This window comes from Lampetra planeri, chromosome 3 (assembly GCF_965212315.1).
Source record: "Lampetra planeri chromosome 3, kcLamPlan1.2.h2, whole genome shotgun sequence".
Classification (NCBI taxonomy): domain Eukaryota; kingdom Metazoa; phylum Chordata; class Hyperoartia; order Petromyzontiformes; family Petromyzontidae; genus Lampetra; species Lampetra planeri.
In genome coordinates, this window is record NC_136109.1 from 29,695,583 (window position 1) to 29,715,268 (window position 19,686).

General features: G+C 61.5%; 1 protein-coding gene across 1 annotated transcript; it reads right to left on the minus strand.

Annotated features, from left to right (window-relative positions):
- Positions 1–5,162: 5,162 nt before the first annotated feature.
- On the minus strand, positions 5,163–19,431 carry LOC144717247 (junction-mediating and -regulatory protein-like). The gene is given in 12 exon segments (XM_078592654.1): positions 5,163–5,571; positions 7,271–7,496; positions 7,498–7,923; positions 8,407–8,502; positions 8,886–8,972; positions 9,526–9,624; positions 9,626–9,714; positions 9,826–9,991; positions 10,612–10,781; positions 11,146–11,296; positions 11,690–11,863; positions 18,369–19,431. Coding segments are annotated over 12 exon segments (2,604 nt in total). The 5' UTR covers positions 18,969–19,431; the 3' UTR covers positions 5,163–5,251.
- Positions 19,432–19,686: the final 255 nt, after the last annotated feature.

The following is a 19,686-nucleotide window of genomic DNA, read 5'->3' on the forward strand; positions in this document are numbered from 1 at the left end:
ACGTACTCGCACGCACGCACGGCGGCTTGCATGCATTTGTCGGGAGATGGTGCCGCTCTCCGGAGCTCGGTCCCGCGGCCGCGGCGGCGGCGACGGGCCGCGCCGAACGCCGCCGTCGTCGAGAGCACCGCGGCAAAGGTCGCGGGTGGCGACGACCCCCCGGCAGCCGGGGCTCGTGGTTTGAACGGCCGCCCGCCGCGGGGAGCGGGCCAGGCCGCCGGCGTCGTTGTCGGGGGCCCTTGTGGGGCGCGCCCTCCGCCGGGCCCTCCGCCGGGCCCTCCGCCGGGCCCGCGCCACGTCCGCCGCACGGTCGTGAGGCCGCGCGCCGTGGATGACGAGTGGGACGCGGAGTTACCAACGCTCGTTATCGTAGCAAATCGTACCGTGGCCGCGCGGTCCGCTCCGCTCCCGTTACGGGTGTGCAGGACCCCCCCCCCGCCCCCCACCCCCGGGCGGGCTTGCGGGAGGCCCCGTCCCCCCTTGGCGGGTGTGCGGGCCCCATCGCGGACGTGCGGGAGGCTCCCCGCTGTCCCCGCGCACCGTCTCGTGTCCGTCCATTCTCTGTGCGGCGTCATTTGGTAGATTTAGGTCCCTCTCGGCATACGTATCAAATATCGTGCAGTATATCCAGTGAATGGACTTAGGGCTGAACGACTATTGTGTAGTAACCAAATACCTTCCATCCAATCAAATATCCACGTATGAGCCATAGTATATATTATCAAATGTGTAGGAGGACTTGCTTGGAGTCGCACTTATATCGTTCATTCGTGGCCGTGTTTAGGCGTAGTGCCGTGCGCGATCGCGTGGAGCGCGACAGCTTCTCCCACGATGCTGCTGCTGCTGCCCACGGCGCTCAGGCGTCGGGCAGCAGGGGTCAGGGGTCAGGGCAGCCACCCCGTGCGTTTAAAAGGGTCTTGGGGGCCGCGGTGGGGTCGGCCGCGTCCCCTTCGCCGCTGGGGACCGGAGTATCGGAGGGCGCGTGGCGGGGGGCGCCTGCGAGAGGAGGGGGCGGGGAGTAGGTGTTTTTTTCGGGGGGGGGGGGGTGCCTTGAGGTCGCCTTCATCCCCCCGGGGTACCGCCCCCTTCCCTCGCGGCGGGGGTCACAGGTCTCGCAGTCTTCCTCTCGAGCGGGCCGTCCGTCCGTCCGGCTGCCGTCCCCCGCGCCGTTCCACCACCGCCGACGAGGACGCCCGCGACCAATGCGGCAAACGCACCGCCGCGGTGGCCGAGACGGAGGCATGGGCGCGACGGCGGCCGCCGGGTCGGCGAGGGCTGGCGAGACCGCGTCTCTTTTGTAATTTTCGCGAGGTCGTTTCGAGGGGGCGTTCGGATGTTTTTCTTTTTTGAATGGGGAAACTTTGCCAATCGTTAAGCTACTACTATTATTACTACTGTGCGTTATCAAGTTTTATTTGTGAGTTTTAAGTAGTGCAGTATTACTTTATTTATCTAGGAAACTTGAGAGGCGTTCCAAGCGATGGGCAGCCCTGGGAAAGCTCATCTTTTGCCGACGTTTGAGCCAGCGAGGTCGAGCGTCCCTCGCGACGTCGAGTGTGTGAACCCGTTCCAGTTGGGCCTACGATCAAAACGAGAGCGATGGTGGGGGCCCTCCCCGCCGAGGGAGCGCCGACCCGCGACGAGAGACGCTGTTGGTTTCTGCCCCGACCCCGCGTCGCTCCTCTTTTTTTTTTTTTCCCCCCAATGCGAATAAATCGTTTTGTCCGTGGCGCCGGCGTCCCCTCGTGTCCTCTGTCCGTTTGGGGACTCGGTGAGCGGCCGTGGCGTCGTTCCCTCTGGCCACAGTTCCCCTGCGAGTCGTCGTGCGTGGGAGATGGGAGTGCCAAGAGAAAAGCTGTCGCGTGAACGAGGTGGCACTTCAGATGCAAGGTCCGTGCACTGCGCTCCCGTGGCGATGTCGCCAGGTGGGGTGTCTCGTGGAGTGAGCGGGGATTTCTGGATTTAATTTGTCGTTCTTGCTCTGCACCTCCGATTAGCGTGGTTGGCTTCACAGGATGCAAAAGTTCAACATACATATCGGTGGTGAATATCTGAACCCGTGCCAAGCCACCTTTAGGTCGACTCGGCTGTAAATGAGCACCTGTTGCAGTGTGTAGTCATCAACACCGAGGGAACAAAGGCGGGCGTGGTGTGGATTGCACTACCCCCGAGTGTGCCGCCCTGCCAACCTTAATAGGTGCTCGCCATCAGAATGTATTCAACTATCTCATGCTTAACTGGGGGGAGGGGGGGATGGTGCTTTATACAGCGGCGATGCAAAAATAGCCCTCGCTCCCAGCATTCCTCTGTCACCGCTCAAAGCGCCCTCGTGGCACTGTCGACTTGCTGCTCCCCACACCGGCTGCTTGCGCGCCGCTGCTCCCCAGGTTCTGGGGTTGTGCCGCCTTGAGACGTCGTTCTGTGTGCTCGAGAGCTTCTTCAAGAGCGAGATTCAATTCCTGAATTAAACTTCAGTTCCTGCAGAAGCTCCACACGCAAAAAATCGTCCGATGTCATGCCAGACGCACAATACAACCCCAAAAACACGAGGTATGCGTACCACGCACAGTGCATGCACGGCACAGTTGTGTACACACGGTATCAGCACAAGAAATGAACACTGCCTCATTGGTCATTTGAGTAAAAAGTCATTTATAAGTCTACGAGACTGGGTAGGTCTACAAATCTCAGTCTTGTGAGAAAGCAATGCAACCATATCTGACGACGCTGTAGAAGAACAGTGGGCGTATTTATTTTATACAGAGGCAGTCGGTCATAGGCAGGGGAAATGGGGAAAGTGTTGAGAGTAAATGGGTTTACACATGAGTCAGTTATACAAGTCCAGTGCTTAATTAACCCTGGGTGTCCACGAGAGAAATCTCTGGTCTCTGTGACCTCTCTCCTGTATGGTCTGGATACGGGAGGCCATGAACGAGCCCCAATCCACGGACCCCCGAATCTGCTGGAGCAGGGGACACGGGTGACTTCCGCTTCCGACAGAAGCAAGGTTTTGGTCAACTCGGAGACCCGGGCGCTCGCCCATCACCACCACTCCCAGCGACTCGGAGAGACGAGGCCTCATCCTGGAGTCAAAACCCAAACCCTGCTCCTTGGTGGCTGGGGCAGGGGCCGGCGTCGTGGGACGAGACCGCCTGACAAACTTAAATCACAGCCATCTCCGATCCTCCTGCTGCTGCCAATCCAGGCACTTTTGTTTCTCCTGCTGCCGATTTTCCTGCTTCAGGTGCAGCGGTGACTTGCTGCTGTTGTGCAGCACGAAGACGCTCCACCTCCCACACAGGGCCCCATCTCCACGTAGCTCAGGGCGCCACGCACCGCCCCGCTCGTCACGAGCGCGGCGCCGTCAGTACTGGGGATCACGCCGCACCCAGAGCCAGGGACGTCACTGGACTCCAGCACCTTGATCCAATGTCATTGGGTCAGGACCTTGGATTCTAATTCACTACTGAACTGGACCCCAGACTCCTGTGACCTGGGTAACTGCGCAAGGTCACCTGACCCCCAGGGCAAGGGGGGAGTGCGGCTTCATTAACACAAAACCGTTTAAAAGCCAGACGCCTATAAATAACACCGTGTACAGTCATCTAGATGAGTTTGTAAAACACGTGGAGGTTAAACTCAAAAGCACAGCGGCACGCCCCGTGTAGTGTTGATCGCTCGGCGGGGGCGAGGGGCGCTTCGCGGGACCCAAGCTGCGGGAAGGCGGAGGCCGAGCACCACGGGAGGGGCGAGTGTGGGGCACGGGAGGGGCGAGTGTGGGGCGAGTGTGGGGCACGGGAGGGGCGAGTGTGGGGCACGGGAGGGGCGAGCGTGGGGCACGGGAGGGGCGAGTGTGGGGCGAGTTTGGGGCACGGGAGGGGCGAGTGTGGGGCACGGGAGGGGCGAGTGTGGGGCACGTGAGGGGCGAGTGTGGGGCGAGTGAGGGGCGAGTGTGGGGCACGGGAGGGGCGAGTGTGGGGCACGTGAGGGGCGAGTGTGGGGCACGTGAGGGGCGAGTGTGGGGCACGTGAGGGGCGAGTGTGGGGCGAGTGAGGGGCGAGTGAGGGGCGAGTGTGGGGCACGGGAGGGGCGAGTGTGGGGCACGTGAGGGGCGAGTGTGGGGCACGTGAGGGGCGAGTGTGGGGCACGTGAGGGGCGAGTGTGGGGCACGTGAGGGGCGAGTGTGGGGCAAGTGAGGGGCGAGTGAGGGGCGAGTGTGGGGCACGGGAGGGGCGAGTGTGGGGCACGTGAGGGGCGAGTGTGGGGCACGTGAGGGGCACGTGAGGGGCGAGTGTGGGGCAAGTGAGGGGCGAGTGAGGGGCGAGTGTGGGGCACGGGAGGGGCGAGTGTGGGGCACGGGAGGGGCCACCGGGATCCCGTGGTGAAGACCTCCTGGCAGAAAGGTGCCATTGCTCCTTCCTTACCCAACAAGAACCTACTTTGCAATCGTCACTTCTCAAAAAGCACCATCCCAATCTCACCCCCCCACCCACCCCCTCTCGACCATGGCAGCTCCCGCAGCCTCCCCGCCGGTGTCCGCTCCATGGTGGGTGCACACGTCCCCCCGTGTCTCAATTCCCCCACCCCGGGCTCCCTGCAGGGATGCCGGCGCCGGCGCCGCGACTCCCACGGCGTTTAAAGTGAACGTGCTGCTGCGCCGCAGCCCCTTCTGGAACCAGAGCCTGGGACCGGGTGTGCAACCCGGCCGGCTTCGACTGCGAGGCGCTCGAGTTGCGAGTCGTGCAGACGAGGCCTCGCAGTGAGGGACCCGGGTTTGACCCCGGGGTTTGACCCCGGGTCCCTGGTGCATCATAGGGGAGTAGGATACAAGTCTCCCCCAGCCAATAAATAAACACAATACTGATTTTTTTTTGCATAAAAATCATAAAATGCTCAATTAAATAAACAAAGACGGAGTACAAATGTTGAACGAGGGCAGCGCCACTGGGTCCCGTTGCCGAGAGCCCCAACGTGTTAATTAGACGGTCTCGTTCAACCAACTCGGGTCGTGAAGAGCTTCGACTCCCTCGAGGTGCGGCACGGGCGGTGCCGGCGGCTCGTGCGGGGCCGCCGCCCACCCCCGCCGGGTGTCGTGCACCCCGCCGGGTGTCGTGCACCCCGCCGGCCGAGGCCCCGGCAGCTCCCGGCTCGCGCAGGCCGCACGACGACCGGAGCCCTCTCCTCCTCCTGCTCCTCCCTCCACGGGCGCGGCCACGTTGGTGCGCTGGGCCCCGGGGGGGGCGGGCGACGCTCAGCTCTCCCACTCGCCGCTCGTCATGTTTTCCTCTTCCTCCTCCTCCTCGTCCGAGTCGGGCGACGCCTCCTTGATCCTCATCATCGCCTGGCGGATGCTCCGCGTGAGGGGGTCTGCGTCGGGGTAGGTGCGGGGCCCGTCGACGTCCGTGCCACCGGGCACCACCTTCTTGAGCTTCACGCCGCGGCGGATCTGCGCCATGAGGCTGTCCTCGTCGCCCTCGTCGCTCTCGCAGGGCGCTGCCTGCCGCTCCGCCACCTTGCGCAGGTGGAAGCCGCCGCGCTTCAGCGACGCCAGCACCTCGTCCATGGGGGAGCCTGGGGGGTGGGGCACGGGGAAGTGCGGTGGTGCGGGAGGGGAATGGGGTGGTCATGCGTAGGTTGGCATGCACGCGGAGACACGGGCACACAGCTAAAACATACATTGGCACTCACAAATGCACAAACACAAACTAAAGACAAAGATTCCCCATATAGCCTTGAACAGACTGTTGGGGCAAGTGCTGAAGGCCGGCACGGCACACGAGGGTGTGGGTGGCCAGCACCATGCCTGTCCGTCAATGTCTCCCCAGTGGTGAAGTTTACACATTTCACCAGGTACTCCTTTGAGACTGAATCGACCTAGGGGAGGCCCAGGACTGGTGCAGATAATCGTCACTGGTCTTAAACTAATCGCCACTGGTGTCGGCCATGAGCGGAAATCGAACTCGGGTTGCCGGATTCGTAGCACAGCGCGCGAACCGCTACACCAGAGACACGTATGTCAATGAGCACCTATGAAGGCCAACATGCACGAACACACGAACACACGCGCTGACCGTGAGTCGCGGCCACGTGTCCAGACGACACGCGGAACGCGACGCAGAGCAACACAACGCAGACACCGTGGGCAGCACGGACACGAGACCGCGCCAGACACGGCCGTGCGCACACGTGGTGCCAGCTACAGTGACTTACAACGTCAAGTACAGTGTGCCAAGTACAGTGTGCCAAGAACAGAACTCGGCCGAGATTTCAAAGCCGGGCTCGTTTGCTGCACTCCCCCAGCTGGGAAAACTAAAAATAAAGTAACCACTCAGCAAAACCGTGAGCACGGACCCTCCTCCCACAGACATGCGAATACGCACACAAATATACGTACACGTAACAACACTCCCACTCGCCCCGACAACGCACACCCCCTTAGGTATTTACACAAAGCCCCACACCCAAGACAAAGATCTCCTGTGCAGCATTGGCCAGACTACAGTTTCCCCAGTGTCGCCTCTCAACCGGCAAACCAACACATTACACACACACACCACCACTACGCACCCCGTACACACACACACGCCGCACACACACACCTCCACTACGCGCCACGTACACACACACGCACACACACACACACACCACCACTACGCACCCCGTACACACACACGCCGCGCACACACACACACCACCACTACGCGCCCCGTATACACACACGCCGCACACACACACCTCCACTACGCGCCACGTACACACACACGCCGCGCACACACACACACCACCACTACGCGCCCCGTATACACACACGCCGCGCACACACACACCACCACTACGCGCCTCGTACACACACGCCGCGCACACACACACCACCACTACGCGCCCCGTATACACACACGCCGCGTACACACACACCACCACTACACGCCCCGTACACACACACACCACCACTACGTGCCCCGTACACACACACACACACCACCACTACGCGCCCCTTACACACACACACGCCGCACACACACACACACACCACCACTACGAGCCCCGTACACATACACACGCCGCACACACACACACCACCACTACGCGCCCCTTACACACACACACGCCGCACACACACACACACCAACACTACGCGCCCCGAACACACACACGCCGCACACACACACACCACCACTACGCGCCCGGTACACACACACATGCCGCACACACACACAAACCACCGCTACACACCCCGTTGACACATCACGCCCCCCTCGCGTGCCCCTACCCCTGCGCTCCGCTGTGGGGGCCGCGTTGCCGTCCCCGCCGCGTGCCGCGCTGCGCAGGCGGCTCCGCGCGTCGCGCAGCAGCCCCGTGTCGAGCAGCAGCGTGGCGACCGGCGCCGCCGCCGCCTCCTTCCGGGCCACGCGCTCGGCGCGCCCGCTCGTCCCGGCGGCGCCCGGCGGATCCGGCGATGGCAGCGGGGGAGGGGGCGGGGGGCACGGCGGGGGGGGGCGGCGGCGGCGGGGGAGGGGGTGGCGGCGGAGGGGGAGGGCCGGGAGGCGGCGGCGGCGGCGGCGCCGTGAGCGGCCGCGGAGGAGACTCGTCCCGCGGTGCGCCTCCGGCTTCGTCCGCCCCCGCACCGCCTCCGGCGGGCGGCCCCGCGCAGAAGATGTGAACGGGGATGTCGCGGGGGGCGCGGGGGGCCCGGGCCCCCCGCTCGGGCTTGCGTGCCGGCGCCTGCCACGGTTTGGGGGTCTCGGTGTGGAGCAGCGGCTGCGGCCGCGACGATGGCGACGAGGAGGATGAGGAGACGGAGCAGAGCGACAGGAGCGACGGGGAGCGGCTGCTCACGGCGCTGATGGTACCGCCGCCGCCGCCGCGCCGTGTGCTCGGGGGTTGGTAGCGTGGAGGTCGCAGCACCATCTGCTGTGGGTGTTTCTGTTTGCCCGTCCACACACGCGCACCGATCAACCACGCAACCACGTGCGTGTGTACAAGACGACTGGCACGGTGGTCAGCATGGGTGGCGCATCTGCCGGCTATCTCGGCCCCGTGACTTGCCAGCCTTCCACGCTTCACATGGTCTCACGGTAAGCCTAGCCGTCACTTGCCACTAAGTGTGGGTGATGTCACCGCAGTGCTTGTGCCGGGCTAGGTGCACTTTGAGGTCACGTGAACTGTCCAACGCTCGGTGGCAGGAGGCCACGGGGCAGACCACCATGTTACAGGTTAACAGAGATGATCGATAGGTAGCAGCATCACCCCACGCTCCCCACAGTGCTAACACAACAGCCGCAGCCATAGCTGCCATAGCTGCCATAGCTGCCATAGCTGCCATGGCTGTTGTGGTTGTCGTGCGATTGTAGCTGGGCCGTGCGTCTCCTGTGGTCGGAGCCGCATGGCGCCCGTGCGCGCCCGTACCTGGCGGTACGCCTGCAGCCGCTCCAGCGTCTTCTGCCGCTCGCTCTGCACTCGCTCGCTCTCCCTCCTCCTCCCCTCCCGATGCTGCTCCCGCTTCTGTTCGGCGCAAACACGGGGGGGGGGTGGCAGTGGGGGCCAGAGGCTCAGGGTCACGCACACACGGCGGTGGCAGCACAGGGGAGCAGCCCCAGCGTGGAGACGCACGACGCTCGCCGCCGTCCCCACGCTCGCCGCCGTCACCTTGGCAGCGAGCGTGGCGATGGGGCGAGCGTGCCGGTGCGTCGTTCTCCATATTAAAAACGTGGGTGGGCATCGCTCGGGGAGACGACCGCAGGAGGATCGGGCCTCGCCGCGGCGACGGCACCGCTCATCGGCGGGTGCACCGCGACACTCACCAGGTGCACGGCGACACTCACCAGGTGCACGGCGACACTCACCAGGTGCCCCGCGACACCCACCAGGTGCACGGCGACACTCACCAGGTGCACGGCGTGGTGCTGCCGGTAGCGCTCGTCGCGCTGCTCCTGCTCCTGCTCCTTCTGCCTTTGCCGAGCGATGCACGTCTCCTGCGGGGGGGGGGGGGGGGGGCGGTCAGAGGCTTTAGTTTTATTTTGTTTAGCCAGGCAAGAGTGGTCTCGGTGACCGCAGTGACCAACGTTAAAACTTGGCACAACACTGAAGACAAATTACTTTTTAATCCGTTCACAGAAAAATTAAGCTTGAGAAACAACTACAATAATTGATGGTGATTATTGCAAGAGGATTTAAAGAAACATCCCAATATGGGACCACAAAAGAAGTCGGCGAGGCTCAGGCAGGACGCATCATGGCCAACAAGGGACCATGGACGACGCCCTAGAAGAGTAACGGAGCGGCCGCCACGGAACGGAGCACGTCCCAGACCACGTCCACCCTGGAGATGCAGCGACGAGATCGGTTCGCGAGCGGCTGCCGGGTGGATCGTTGCACCGCAGGGGATATTGAGAGGTGGCGGCGAGTTGTGGCAGGAGGCCTTCATCCAGCAGTGGATTGACCATGGCTGATGACGTCGAGGTCCATCTATGGCTTTATGGGAGGAGACTACAGGGGGGGGAGGGGGCAGGGGGTGGGTTTGCGTACCCGCTTGCTGCGCAGGTACGCGCGCTTAGAGGATATGCGCGCCCGCTTGCTCTGCAGCCGCAGCGCCTGTTGGCGGAGCCGCGCCGTCTCCGCCGCCCCCCGCCGCCTGCTGGGCACGGAAGTGCACGGAAGCCTCCAGGTCCTCCAGGCTCTCGTACGCGTCGAAGTACGTCACCTCGTCCTCGCGCTCTGCGCCGCACGGCCACACGCGTCGTTACCGCGGGCGCCAGAGCGCGCGCGCGCATGCCAACGCGATCGTGAAAGCGCGTGTCGAGAGGCGGTGGCGCGCGCGCTCCTCACCGCGGATCTGCCGCTTGAGCGAGTCGAGCGAGGTGGTGAGCAGCTGCTCCTCGCAGCGCAGGCTCTCCAGCTGCGCCGCGTACAGCTCCAGCTGCACGCCGTAGAAGTCGCGCTCCAGCGCGTCGAGCCGCTCCTGCGCGTCCTCGCCCGCCGTCATCTCCGACATCTACGCGCGCACGCGAGCGTCATCCGCGCACGCGACAACAGCCACCGTTCGCCTCTACGTGGTGGTGGTGATGTCACCGTGGCGCTTGCGCCAGGCTAGGCGAACTTTGAGGCCAAATGAAGTGTGGAAGGCTCGATGCTGGCATAAGGTCATGGGACAGACCCAGGTCCCATGATCTCCGCCGCCCTCTGTTGTTGTTGGAGGGCGACTGCCTCCAACTGCCCAATCGCTTCCTTCACGGGCCTCATCGGAAAGTCCACTCAGCTACACAGCATTCTGGACCACATCAGTCCATCTCTCTAGCCTGTGCCACACCTATTTAGCCCCCTCCATCCAGCCAAACAGAAGCTGCTTGGGCATACGGTGGCTGGGCATGCGGGCTACATGATCCACCCAACGCAGCCTCGCCTGCCGGAGCTCACCGATGATGACGATTGCGTTCAGATCTTTCACAAACACAGATATACATACACGCATGCAAGCACGGACAACCGTAACACGTACATACAGACACAGCCACTACAAACGCACACACACCCTTACATATGGCACGAACTATGGCAGTGCCTGAGGCAAGGCGAGGGGTGAGGGCGAGGGCAGGGTGGCGAGCGGCCGCGCACCTCACGCTTGATGTCTTGCCGCTTGCGCGTGAGACACATCTCGCGTCCCCGCATCAGCTGCAGCGTCTCCTTGGCGACGAGGAAGCGCAGGCGCTCGAGGCGCTGCTGCACCGTGCCCCACGCCGCCTGCCCAAACTGCCGCTCGTCGGCCTCCATCTGACTCAGCAGGGCTGACAAAGACAAAGAGACCCCTATAGACTCCACAGACTGCTAGAGAGCAGCACTTATGAAAGCCGGCAAAGCACACGAGGGGGTGAGTGGCCAGCACCTTGCCCGGCCGCCTTTGTCTCCCCAGTGCTGATCTTTATACACCATACTAGATATTAATTTGAGGCCAAGTCAATCTAGGGGAAGCCCAGGACCCGTTTAGACGTTTGTATTGACCCCCAAAGAGCTGTGTCACCCCAATCTCCGTGACCCCCAACTCCATGGATCGCCGCCAGGATCGATCGCCATACACCCACGCCACCCACGCTCGCGCACCGCGGCAACAATCGTGTCAACTCCCCCCTCACGCCCACGGTGGCTGCGCACCCTTGAGGGCCTTGACGGTGGTGTGGAAGTACTGCACGGTGATGTCCTGGATAGCGTGCACCGCGTGCTCCGCCTTCTGCGCCCAGTCCTGCTCCTCGCGCTGCAGCTCCTGCACACGCCGGGGGCCAAGCTCCTCCGAATCCAGCGTCTTCTGTAGGGCGGGCGAGGGGGGGGGAGACACAGGGAGTGAGACGGGAGGTCAGCATTCCACAGGAGCAGATCGCCAGTGCTGCCCCGTGACCCCCTTCTGACTCGTCACCCCATGCTCCCCACTAACCTCACCGTTTGTTGAACTGCCGCTCATCCCGAGTGAACCCTGCGCCGCTTCGTTCTGCACTCTGACCGCGAGCCTCCCTCTTACCCGCTCGGCCAGAACCACCCTACAAACCCACGCCGACCCCTGACCCGGCACCACCCCGACCCCACGCCACCTCCCGACCCCTTGCCGCCTGACCCCTAAACGCTCCCTCACGCCAAACTACCCACGTGACCCCGTGACCCGCGTGGCCCCAGCCCCGAGCCCGCGTGGCCCCCGCCTCCTGACCCGGATGAGCTGGCGCTGCAGCATGGCGAGCTCGCGCATGTCGCGGAAGGGCTGCAGCAGGTACTGGTGCAGTTCGGCGGCGGCGGTGACCAGCTGCTCGTACGCGTCGTCCTCCGCCGCGTACACGCACAGCATGTCCACCAGGCGCTCCGTGCGCTTGTGCTGCTCAAACGTCTGTGCACACATGCACACACAAATATATTATGAAAGATTTCCCATATAGCATGAATAGAATGTTGGGGAAAGTGCTGTTAGCAAGCACCTATGAAGGCCGGCAGGGCACATGACTGAGTGCTGCGGCCAACACCACGTTCAGCCACCTTTGTCGATGTTTTACACATGGCACTAGATACTCATCTAAAGCTGTGTCGACCAGGATCAGTTCAGATATTCGACACTGATGTTGGTCAGGAGTGGGAATCGAACTCAAGACCGCTCCTCAAACACCTGCACAATCAGGCATCATTTTGTTGTTCAGTAACCCAATCACACCTCACGTTATTGGTAACAGAACCAACCCTTTAGCCTGACCTCTCTAAAAGGTCGGCATACAAACACTCGGCGGGGGGGCGGGGGAAGGGGCACGACATAGCCAATGAGTGTGAAATGCTCAGCGGCACAGGGAACGCGACGATCTGCTTTGGCCTGCCGTGCCTCTGCTCCAGCCCTCTGGATGTGAGGCGCACGCACACAGCAGCACCTTCATGAAATAGGCTGTGGGTGTTCTCTGGGGGAATCGCCGCTGGTGGGTAAACATCGTGCCAACACTTTGTGACTTAACCTGAAAGTTCGGAAGGAGGTGGGACTCAGCCTTCCGCAGAGGGTGGGTGGGGGGCGCTCCGCCCTTTCCAGCCCCCTCCAACGCTGCGGGGCTGGACACGATCACACCTCGTGTCATTGGCGGGTGACACGATTGCGCCTCGTGTCATCGGCGGATGACACGATCACACCTCGTGTCATCGGCGGGTGACACGATTGCGCCTCGTGTCTCCCGTCGCTTACGCAATCAGTGACGCAATGGTGCTGGCAGAGCCGACGTGTGACCCCGACAAGTCCACGCCAACGCCGCGTGGGCACGGGTGGCAGGGCGGCCCGTGACACCGACCAGAAGCCTTGCGCCCAACCTCTCGTCCGACCCCACACAGGACCCCCCCGGCGGCTTCGATCCGACCAGAAGACACAGAACCACGCTCATTCACCGCACGAAGACCTCACACGAGCACCGCGCAAACGAAAGAGAACGACGCAGGCCGTGGACCTCGCCCTCAACCACCGCCCCGTGCCGTCGCTCGGCAGAGCAGTGGAGGAGTCGCTCATCACGGCCTCCACAAATACCGACAATCAGCTAAATAACCTGGACCTGGATATCTAGACCGCCTTGTGGACTTTTTGCATGGCCGTACGCGAGAAGATCCTTAACGTCGCAACACGGCGCGGAGCGAGCTGGGGTCGGTCTGGCTCCCCGAGCGAGAGGGGCGGAGTATTTTTCTAGAGCGACGGGAAGAACGTCAGTCACCGAGACGACTTTATGGGAGGAGGAACGTCCCACTTCACCAACCTGCAATGACCAACGTGGTGAAGTATGGTAAAACAACCCCCATGACTGAAAAGACATGGGAGGGGGGAAGCCTCCATCCAACAATGGATTGACAGAGAGTTGTATTTTTTACATTACTATTTATATCACCGTGGGTAGGAATTCTTAGAAGACAATTCATCGAGAGCGGCAGGCACTGTAGGCAGAGGCAAGAAGTCTCGAGCCTGGACTTGAGCTGGGGGAGGGGGGCAGGAAGGGGGCTGGGGGAGGGGGGCAGGGAGAGGGCTCAGCCTTGCAGGCAGCCAGAGGAAGGAATTCCAAACGGAGGGAGCAGCAGCAGCAGCAGGAGAGAAACAGCCACCTCCCTAATCATAACACCAGCCCTAGCACCAACAATAACACTCGCCGCCCCACGCTCCCACATCACAACTCCACCACTGACTCTACCCTCAACATTACCAGCTCTCACCCCAACACGAGCCTGCAAACCCAGAAACTAGCCCTGACCTTAACAACAACTGTAACCATTCACACTGACCCTAACCTTACTGCTGATCCAAATACCGTGGCACGGTTGGCTACGTACGGTGCGAAAGAATTTCAGACACTAACACTATCCCTGTCACTAACCTTACCGCTGACATTCATCGTAACCCCAACCTTAATACTGACACTAGCCCTCACACTACCCGTGACACGAGTCCGAACAATAACCCTGACGATAACACTGTCACCCATCCTGCCCTCACTTTAGCCCTGACCCTGACACCAACCACATCACGAGCCCTAACCAAGCCACATCTCTCCCCATCTCAGAGGATTAGGGGTTGCAAGTCAGGCCACAACCATAACATGATCCCAGATCCCAGCGCGACCATCCTCAGCGTTGGCGTTTGGCAGGTGTGCAGTGACGGTATCCAGAGCGCACCGTGGGCAGTGTGTTTACCATGTATAGGTTACAGTGTAAACACACGCACACTACACACAGGATACGGGCATAAACAGTGGTGGAGAAAGACACAAACCAACCCACCACCAAGTCACGCTGACATACGAACCCAAGACACGTTAAGGCAGCTTGTGTGTGTGTGCATGCACGCGTGTGCACACGTGTGCACACGTGTACACAAACATGAGCATGGTACAGTGGCTTCTGCACTGTTTCAAATCTGGTGATCCGAGTTCGATCCCTGGCTCGAGCGAAGTTCAGTGGCAAGTGGTATTTGAATCAGCCACGGGCCTTCTCTCCGTTGACTCAGTCCTAAAGTAATTGCGCACCCGGTCAAGTGTCTACACACCAGCAATGGAGAGGCAATAGAGGATGGACATGGCGCTGTTCACACCAGCCCCTCGTGAGAGGTGCCAGCCTTCAGAGGTGCTCGCCCACCACCCGGGGGATCGTGAACGTGGCTGCCAGTACAGAGACAACAAAAACACTTGCACTCGGTGCATTTTGCGAAGGGGTATTGGGCAGAGTCCGTGGTAATCGTGCACGTGAGCTCATGACGACATCCTCCTGTGAGCGGCGTCACAGAATCGCTCACGCGCCAGAGGGGCCCTGGGGGGTGGAGATCACGTCCCCGTGGGCCACCACCGCCCGCATGTGAAGCTGGGTTACAACTGTGAACTCTGGACTCAAGCACCAAGGGCACTGTGTGGGTCAGTGCATCAATGTGTGTGTCGCTGTCATTGTGTGTCTCAGTGTAGCATGGTGGATGTGTATCGCTGTTATAGTTTGTCGCTAACCACTACACGACCACTCCACCGGAACACACTCGCCAGCAGTGAGTCGAACAAGATGCCCCGGGACAGCCGTCAACAGCCAAATAACAACAACCGCCATTCGCAACTAAGTGGCGGTGACGTCACCAATGCGCTTGTGCCAGGCTATGTGCACGTTAAACACACCCACCAACTGCACACCCACTCAATAGCGCTGCTGTGATGTCATAAGTGTGGTTATTTAAACGCCCCACGCTTACGCAGGGCAGCAAAACAACATCATTACTGCCGGCGCTACAGCACGTGACTCCAGCAGCCGAAATTACGGGTTCAGTCAGATAAAGCTGCAGTAACACGACAGGTGAATTTGTCGTGTCCGTGCATGTATAGTCAGTACACGCGTGTAGGGCGGCTGTGTACACGTGCATGTGGATGGGAAAAGGTGGCGCAGTTGTTCGTGCGCTGCGTTAGGAAAACAATTCCTACCCAAAGCCAACACCAGTTTTATCTAAACGGGTCATGGGCCTCCCCTCGGTCGACTTAGCCTCAAATGAGTACCTGGTACAATGTGTAAAGAGACAAAGGCGGCCGGGCGTGGGTCTGGCCACACCACCCCCTCGTGTACCGTGCCGACCTTCATAAGTGGTACTCGCTAACAGCACTTGCTCCAACAGTCTGTTGAGGCTATACGGGGGTCGTTGTCTTTTTGCGTGACACAGCGACACAGCTTCCGCGTGACTATGCTGCCGACGACGTCACGTGCTCAGGCGACAGGTGAGCCAGATTAGGGGAGGGGGGAGGGGGCTGGTTCGCCAGGTGGGGGCGATAGGTGAGCCAGATTAGGGGGGTGAGGAGCCCGGTGGGGGTGGGGGGGTCATGCAGCTTCATCCAGGAAACCAGAACAATGAGTGCAGGTGACGAACACATGAATAATTACAGCGGACTGCTCACCACCACCATGCTCACCACTACACACACTCACCACCACCATGCTCACCACTACACACACTCACCACCCCCACTACACACACTCACCACCCCCACTACACACACCCACCACCTCCACTACACACACCCACCACCTCCACTACACCCACTCACCACCCCCACTACACACACTCACCATGACACAGGGACCACAGAGGCCACCGTGCCAGACAAATGCCTTTATGTGCTTCCCCAACTTTATCCCAATTGCGCTATCAGGGTCACAAAACAAACAATAACTTCGGATCTCTCGCAAGGCAGGGCGACCAGACTGTGAGAGAATGGCCCACAGAAGCAGATACTACAGAGCTGCTTCTGAAATCCCTTCACGTGAACTCTTGTCCTCATAGTTGAGGGCACTGCTTTAACCCCTGCACTGCCGCATAGACGGATGTTACCGCATCACACTCTCGCCAATCGTTTATATTCTCGGGACTGGAATTTAGCCAAATTGAGCGCAGAATCAAATTGTATTTGATGGTGTTTTGTGACCTAGCCGAGACCGGCCCCCTGCAAGCCGGGGGGTGTGAACTCAGGCTCTCGGCGGTGTGGGTTCGGCGCTCCGACCTTTGAGCCAGGCGGCCGCCTCTGCGCCACCGTCGATGGCAAGTCAGCGGCGGCAGCAGCTGCAACCCAACGAGCCGCCCAACGCCACTTTCCACAACTAAAGCTAAATAGATAACTGCAAATAATCGGAAACACGCGGCGGGTCGCGCCGAGCTCTGCTTGGCCCAACTCCACACGCGGGAACGCTCCACGCTCGCCACGGCGGAGGCAGAGGAATCGCTGTCAGGATTGGAGACCATTTGAACACTGGAGGAGAATTCAAAACGAAACTTAAAAGGGTGAAAAACCAGAAGTTGTAGTTCTCCCGAGACGCAGTGCGACACCAGATAGACCTGTGCCATCACCGCCTCTCACGGATTTCATCAACACCATCATCATCATCGCTGCCACCGTTGGCACCGCATACTGTCACCGATCACTATCATACCTGCCACTCACAATCAATACGACCATCATCATGGCCACCATCAACACTAGCACACTCTCCATTGAGATCATCCAAAATTCCGCGTATACATTTTTGTTATACCATCAACAATCCTCCATCCACTGCTGGATGAATCAAGCTTGTAACCTGGGTAAGTCGAGGTGTTGGTCTGGGCTTGCCCCATGTGGCCCTGCACCCCCATTATCCGGGTCACAGGGTAGACGCATCGCAGGCACAATTCCGCCTCCCAAGAAGCTCATTAGCAAGTGGACGACCTCACCGATCCACTGCCCAGACAGAGAGGGACCCTCGTCCACCTTGAAGGGCCACCACGCTTGGGTCCGGCACCCACTCTCCCTTCCTCCTCCTCCTCACCCTCCTCCTCCTCCTCACCCTCCTCCTCCTCACCCTCCTCCCGTGTCGAGGCTTTAATTATTAATTCACCGTCTACCTGCCCTGGGGGCTAGGAGAGGGTGGTGGTGGGGGGGGGCTTGGCCCGGCCCGCACCTGCCACCCAACGGTGGAGCAGAGTCCAGGTGGGACCCAGCTGTGGTGAGTGGGGGGGGCAGCCCCCCTCCCCTCCCCAGCCCCCCTCCCCTCCCCAGCCCGGCGTCACTCCACGCGGGACGCGGCGGCGGGACAATGGGCCCAGTGTGGCATGAGACGAGAGCTTTGTGCGCAACCATCTGCCACGGGGTCTTCTTCTCCTCCTGCTGCTGCCAGGTGGGAGGCGGAGGGCTCCCTGCCTGGCGGGAGGAGAAGAAGAAGACCCCCCTCGCCGACTCCCTCACGGGATCCATGTATCCTTCCCGGGACGCCAACCCCTGTACCCGTCCCGGGACCCCCGTCTCTCTCACTGTGTCCCCCTGTACCCGTCCCGGGACCCCCGTCTCTCTCACTGTGTCCCCCTGTTGTTCCAATCACAAAGGCCTTGCCGGTGACAAAGGGAACCAGGTCTCGGTGGGGGCGAGTGTCCGTGAAGGGGCCCATCTTAGAGCCCGCCACTGATCCCCTCGGCCAGCTGCCAGGGGCGCTGACAACAGACGCTGTCCCCGTGAACATAATCCCCTCTGACCCTCACGCCAAGAGGTCACGACCCTCATCCAAACCATGGCAACAGTTCAGCAGACCACGAGACCCGACCAGGAATACCACGTGGCTCGGGACCACTGTCAATAAGGGGGCAAACACTCAGCCCATGGTCCCCCTCATGATAGCCTCACAAACCACGAAACCCTGACCCCGTGACCCCGATCTTGAGATCCGAATATCCTGTGACCTTGACCCCGTGACCCTAGTTCTTGAAGTCCGAATACCCCGAAACCCTGATCTCGAGACGCCAGCAGCCCGAGACCGCGTGACTTCACGACACTTGACACGAGCCAAGACCACGAGCCCACGCGACACCCCCAACCTCCCCCCCCGTCTCTCTCTCTCACCTCCCTGAGCGCGGCCTTGGCCCGCGTGAGGGCCGCCTCGTGCCCGGCGCGCCGCAGGTCGCTGAGGCTCTCGTAGTATCGCTCCAGCTCGTCCTCCTGCCCGAACATGAGCTCCCGCAGCACGGTCCAGCCGCACGCGTCCAGAGCCGCCGCCAGGTAGAGCTGCAGCGCCGAGCAGAGCGCCTCCCGCTCGGGGTCGCGAAGTCGCCCGGCGTGGGCCGGGAACAGCAGCGCCCAGACCCCCGAGGGCGACTCGGGGAAGGCCGGGACCCAGGCCTCGAGCGCGGGACTCAGCGCGCTCAGCTGCACGTGGAGGCCGCGCAGCTCCTCGCACGAGAAGAGGCCGGCCCAGCTCGTGTCTCCCACCTCCTCCACCACCTCCACATCCACCTCCTGCTGCTGCCCAGGGCCACCCCGCGCCGTCCTCAGGGCCCGCTCCCGCTGGGCCGTGCGGTCGTGGCAGCTGATGGCCGCCTTCTCCTCCACGTCGTTCCACGCCACCATGAAGGCCACGCGGCGCCGCGCCTGCTCCTTGAAGGCGTCGGCGCGGATGGCCACCCACCCCTCCAGGCTGTCCGCGCGCTCCTCCGCCTCGCACATGGCGATCGCCACGGCTGCCACAACCTCCTCCCCCTCGAGCACAACCACGACCGCGGTGACCACCACCACCACCACGGCGGCCTGGTCGGGCCGGGTGCGTGACCACTCTTCTTTGTTGTTGTTGTTGATGATGATGCGGTGGTGGTGGTTGGTGCCTTCGCTGTCGACGTGGTGCCTGGCTCTGTTGTTGCTGTAGTCGCTGTAGTAGCTGGTAGTGTGGCGATGTTGATGTTTTTGTTGTTGATGTCGTTTGTCAAGTCGTGCAGTCGCTCTTGCCGCCGCTGCCGTCGCTCACGGAGTTGTTGTCTTTGTTGTCGTGGATGTTCGCGTTGTTGACCACGCAGTTGTTGTCGTTTATGCTGTTGTAGTTACTGTTGTTGTTGTTCTCGCTGTTGTTGTCGCTATCGGAGCGTGCGGCCCAAAGCCGCGGGCGCCGCTGCCATTTCCTCCTGACGTCTCAAGGCCCGCCCCTCACTCCCTAGCCCCGCCCCTCACTCCCTAGCCCCGCCCCTCACTCCCTAGCCCCGCCCCTCACTCCCTAGCCCCGCCCCTCACTCCCCATAGCCCCGCCCATTTACAGCCGTGACCCAGCCACTTCACCAATGGCCCCGCCTTAATTTTTAGACCCCGCCCAATTGACTACTAAGCCCCTGCACGTGTCCCCGCCCCCCTCTGTGCCATTGGCTGGAGAGCGCGCGAGTGTTGATGTCGAGCTCCT